Here is a 5,393-nt window from a genome sequence, read left to right as displayed (position 1 = left end):
ATAAATACTTGTGTTGAAATTGATTTCTTGAGATAGTTTTCTTGTTTGTTCTCTTCAATTGATTTTGCATCCCAGGGTTGAAGGTTGGAGTTTTTCCAACATACAAGTCATGACGTATCTGTTGCACTCGTAATTCAGATGTCGTGGGTTAAAAGCACAGCTTACCCATAAAAAAGTAGGCACTACAATGGTGTAAAACCACATAAAGAGTACACATATCCCACTTAGATGCATTCAACCACGAGGACTACACCTTGCAAAAGATAAACTCCACTTAAGAAGCAAAAAATAATTTGCAGGATTACAAACACAAAATGGGCTTTGTTTCCTTTGAGAATCATTATAATTTAAACACTGATAACAAAAAAGAAGGAAAGAAGAAAACAATCTCCAAAACTATCAGAAGACATAAATAACAACATACACAACACTACACATATTATGATTTAACAAGGAACAGAAACAACAGCAATGGAATTGTGGATCTGCCAAGTTCAAGTTTGTAGCTAAAGATGGCGGGGACGGAGTCAAGAAGAGGATGATACCTTGACAGCTTTGAATGCGGGATGAAGCAACCCAAGCTCATCTTTGACCTCCAAAGGATTGTTCGTTTCATTCCGAGTCCTCTTAACCCTTCGGCTAGCCAACGACTTATGGGTGAAACCATATATCTGTAATATCTGATTGTCACCGAAATTAAAAGCGCGATCCATTTGTTTCAAACATCTCTCTACTGGGTAATCACCAAACTTCCCACATGGCTTGCAACCGACAAAGTGGGTGACGAGGGGCCATCTGTGGTCTCCCAAACCCGGGTGGTATTTCTCCATCATTTCTTCATACCGATCAACTAAAATCCCCCAATAACCGTGCAAATAGTAAGCGCTCTCGAGATAAACCTTATCGCCCCATTTATCTCTCTGAGTAGCTAGAAGATAAACCATGGCCGACTGATCATCAGCCTCGAAAACAGGCCGGTCCTTGAGCTCTCTCGTGAGGATCTTCCCCGCCTCTGTCCTAATCTTCCCCTTTGGACCCATGGGTGCCCATGCATCAAGAATATCGAGCGCCCATTGCCCATTTCTAAGCAAGAAACTTCCCGTATTCAGCCCAATCCAATTCTTCTGATCGTAGACCATTTCGTTCCACCCGTGCATGACAAAGTTATGATCTTTGTACCGTTCCCATGGTACCTCAAATGCCATATCTGTAAACATTGCATCACTATCCATCCACCACAAAAACTCAATTTCCGGGTGAGATAGAAGGAGTTTCCGAATAAGTGGCAGTTTCGCCCAAAATCCAGCCATTTCAGCATCAAGAAGTGCCATATTATAAAAGATTTCGATTCCATGAAGCCGACAGTAATCGATCTTGTTCTTAATAGACTTCAATAGGTAATGATCCCCAACTGGATTCTCACATGGTTTTGGCGAAGACCCAGTAACCAAAAGAACCCTAGGTTTATTAGGCCCAATAAAATTAGGAAAATTAGGATTTTTTTCAAGCCAGTTTGATCTCTGTTCATCCCAATTTGAGATCTTGGGACCTAGACTATAGGGTTTGTTCGGATCAGGTTTCTCATCATCTCCTTCGTCGACCATAAGTTTCGATAGATCAAAAGTGGCGTAATTGTTACTTTCTGTTGTCGAATCGGTCGATTGGGCTTCTTCAAGAACACGATGAGGTTCAGCTCTCTTTCGAGAATAGAGATGGTCTCGAATCTCAATAAAATCTTGTTCTGGGGTTCCGAATTTTCCAGCACCAATGGTGCCACGAAGAACAACAAAGGTTAATAATAAACAGAGAATGGTGATCTTACCATGACGAAGAGCTCTCTGGATCTTTCGAACACGAGAAGTTCCCACGAATCTCTCCAGCATTTTTGTTGTTAAATTCGATCTTCGATTCTACTACTCTTCTGTATCGATGGATGGATCGATTCGGATCAGAATCCCTAACTCTAGAAGGGTCGTGATCGTGAATTTAGCTCAGGATCTGATTTGAAGATTGAAGGATTTAGGGATTTCTCCATTAAAACCCTGGCCCTAATTTGAGATTTGTTACAGTAGAAGGGGCAACGTCGGTGGTGAAAGAAGATGAGAGAGAGAGAGAGAGAGAATCTGTTCGAACTTTGGACAAATTTTACTGTTTTTTATTCAAGATACTGTACACCCAGGAGTTTCTTTGGAATTCTATTTTATACACGTTTCAAAATATGCTTGGTCAATGACCAGAGATTATTGGAGCAGCCAAACTGGCATGAAAAGGTGAACGAGAGTCGAATTGGAACCAGCTCTCGGGAGTACAGGATCTCACTCAAGCGTGTCGTGGAATGAGACAAACTCTGCCACAAAATGTTTCTTCATGTTATTACTTAGGAAAAATTACTTAAAAGGACCCCGGAGGAGGGACTTATTTCTACTTATTCCCTAAATTTTAGGGCTTCTCTAAATAGTCCGTTTAGTAAAACTTTTCTTTCTAATTAACCCCAATCCCCATATTTCTCATAATTGAAATGTCGAAACTGTCTTAACTTTCAAACTTATCGTTTTTGTTATAAAAAAAAATTGAATTTTTGACATCCCAGTCGAGTTTTAGATATTATATTCCAATGGAAATGATTTGATAAGTTCTTTTCAAACATTTCAAAGATGTATGTAAAAGATTATAATTTTTTCAATCGTTTAACTTCATTTTTTCGATGAATATCAATCAATTATAGTTGTTTTGGTTTGAAATCATCTACACAAGCCGTTATGTCAAGTTTTTAATTGATCTTTTCATATATTTTAATTGGAAAAACTTATAAAACGAAAACAAGTGAGTTTTACTAGCGTCGAGTTCATCACTTTTTATTGTTGAGTTCAACAATTTTTTTAAAATTATTAAATTCAACAATAAAAAAAAATGGTGAGCTAGATAATAAATCAGAAGTGTTGAGCTTGAGAATAAAAATGTTGAACTCAACAATAAATTAAAAGTGGTGAGCTTGACAATAAAAACTAGAGAGTTCGACTATATAAAAAAAAATTGAGTCTCAACTTCATTATTCATTTTTAGTTATAAATTGTTGAAATGAATTAAAAAATATATTAAAATGTTCAAAATTAGGAGTATGTCATTTTCATTTGTCATTCATGAAATTTTTTTGTCAAAAATGATTTCAATTGATGTTGAATAACCTAAGTATGCGAAGAAGATGAGAAAAAAAAAGTTAGTTTGGATACTTCAAAAACATTAGAACGTGAGGTGAGGTCGAGGAAGCATTAAGAAATAAAAAATTTACTAAATAAACTATTAAACTACCCAAACGAAATAAGAATTATTTCAAAAGAACATAATTGAATTAGTGACAGCATATATGAAATCACTTTCAACAATATAATACTTAAACTCTAGAGAGATGGGGTAAAGTTAGGGGTGTCAATGGGTTGGTTCAGGTTAGGTTCCTAAGGAACTTAGAACCATAACCATCATATAAGCTCAGTTTCAGTTCTTGTCGATTTTAGGTCCAGTTCCAAAATAAATACAATTGGAACAGGAGCCGTAAAAAATCACAAGTAACCATCGGTTCCGATTTTCAAGAATCGAATGACAAAAAAAGTATTTCAAATCATTATAAATAAATAAATAAAAAAAATTCATTTAAAAAAATTAACATATTAGTAACAAAATTGTTAACTTGGTTATAATTTTTTATACTTAAGATATAAATTAATTATTTTTTCAAAAATATAAATTTATCTTTGCTAAAAGTAATGAATTTTTAGAAAAGTAATTCATTTTAAGTTTCAATCGATAATTTATATAAAAAATTGAAGAATTTTATATAACATACATTTATAAATCGGTTCCAGGTACCCGTAGCTACCCATTGGATATAGAACCCAATGGTTCAGATTCCTATCAATTTGATTCCATTTTAGACCTGACTATAATCGATTCTAATAAAAAAGGATTCGGAACTAGGATATTCGATTTCGATTCCAGTTCGGATTTGATTAAATGGGTACCCATTGACACCCTTAGGTGGAGTACCATGATTTATTTTATCAACTTCAAAATTTTAGAATAAGCCTTCACAAGAACACCAAAAATGACTTAATAGACCGCATCATATGCATATGTTTTAAATCTTGTCTAAGACTGAGACGACACCAAGGATGGTTTGTACGAGTGGTTGGTGATGCCGTTTGGGTTGACGAACGCACCCAGTACGTTCATGAGGCTGATGAACGAGGTGCTCAGGCCGTGGATCGGTAAGTTCGTCATTGTTGATTAGTAAACTATTCTTGTCTTTAGTCGGCTCAAACACTCATCCAATACGCTATTCTTATCTTTAGTCGGCTCAAACACTCATCCAATACGTCTAGGTATTGTCCACCAATAAGACAGATAAACAAGTCAAAACATATCGGACGAGATGTAAAACCATGATTCATTTGTCTCATTGTTGAGATGACTCGTTTTGGGCTGGTATTTTAACAATTAATTGGTAAAATATTTATTTTTTCTAGATGCACCCCCAATAAAATGTCAAAGTCAGTGATTGTGAGGGGCATTAGGAAATAAAAAGCTCATAAATGGACTATAAGTTAATTAAGCAACTTCCTCAAACCTTTAACACAAAAAAGAGACAGAATTTACGTAATATATTTGAATAGGACATGGGGAAAAAGTAGCAATTTTATATCATTTAAACGAGATTACATAGAAAACCACACCACACGTAACGTAACACACTTTCAAGTTTCAAACATTATTAATTTACAAACAAACTTCAAAGTGTTAAAGAAGCTTATAATTCATTATTACAAGGAACGCTGCCATTGCCAAACAAGGCTTTACAAGATCTCCAGCAATCGGATTCACCTCTCGGAAGTTTCTAGAACACCCAACAAATGCACCAAACATGCCCATACACACTATCAAACCCAACCGAATCGCTCCAATTCTAAGCACAACCGGATACCAACTCAAACTCAGAACGAGTTGAGCCAAATAAAGAGGTAACGTGGTGGGTTGTCTATGAAACCCACCATCGGCCCAAACAAGCCAAGCTGATAAGCCCATGAGACAAGATGAACCCAAATAAGCCAAGTGTATGGCCCATAGAGGAGGGAACCAAAACGATTTGGGTAAGGTTTGGTAGTAATTTTGACCCGATCCGAATAGGTAGAGTGTTGTGAAGGTTAGAGAAGTTGGGATCACAAAAGCGATTGCGAGTGATCGAAGTCCGCGTTTCGCCATCGCCATCTTCTTCTCTCTTCTGGTTTTATTATTGTTGGTGGTGGTGGTGTTAATGTTGGGTTCATCTTTGATTCTTTGTTTCAGATCTTGAGACGCCATGAAAGAGAAATACAGAGAGAGAGAGTGTGGTTTTGAGGAAT

The 5,393-nt window shown here is 36.3% G+C and overlaps 2 protein-coding genes across 2 annotated transcripts; both read right to left on the bottom strand.

Annotated features, from left to right (window-relative positions):
- Window positions 1–254: 254 nt before the first annotated feature.
- On the bottom strand, window positions 255–2,123 carry LOC147395975 (xyloglucan 6-xylosyltransferase 2). The gene has a single exon (XM_086450802.1). The coding sequence runs from the start codon at window positions 1,881–1,883 to the stop codon at window positions 528–530; it is 1,356 nt and encodes a 451-aa protein (XP_086306928.1). The 5' UTR covers window positions 1,884–2,123; the 3' UTR covers window positions 255–527.
- Window positions 2,124–4,671: 2,548 nt separating this feature from the next.
- On the bottom strand, window positions 4,672–5,393 carry TSPO (TSPO(outer membrane tryptophan-rich sensory protein)-like protein). The gene has a single exon (XM_086449732.1). The coding sequence runs from the start codon at window positions 5,350–5,352 to the stop codon at window positions 4,792–4,794; it is 561 nt and encodes a 186-aa protein (XP_086305858.1). The 5' UTR covers window positions 5,353–5,393; the 3' UTR covers window positions 4,672–4,791.

This window comes from Akebia trifoliata, chromosome 8, assembly GCF_017979445.1.
Source record: "Akebia trifoliata isolate Shusen 1 chromosome 8, ASM1797944v1, whole genome shotgun sequence".
In the NCBI taxonomy this organism is placed as follows: domain Eukaryota; kingdom Viridiplantae; phylum Streptophyta; class Magnoliopsida; order Ranunculales; family Lardizabalaceae; genus Akebia; species Akebia trifoliata.
This window is presented reverse-complemented; position numbering and strand designations above follow the sequence as displayed.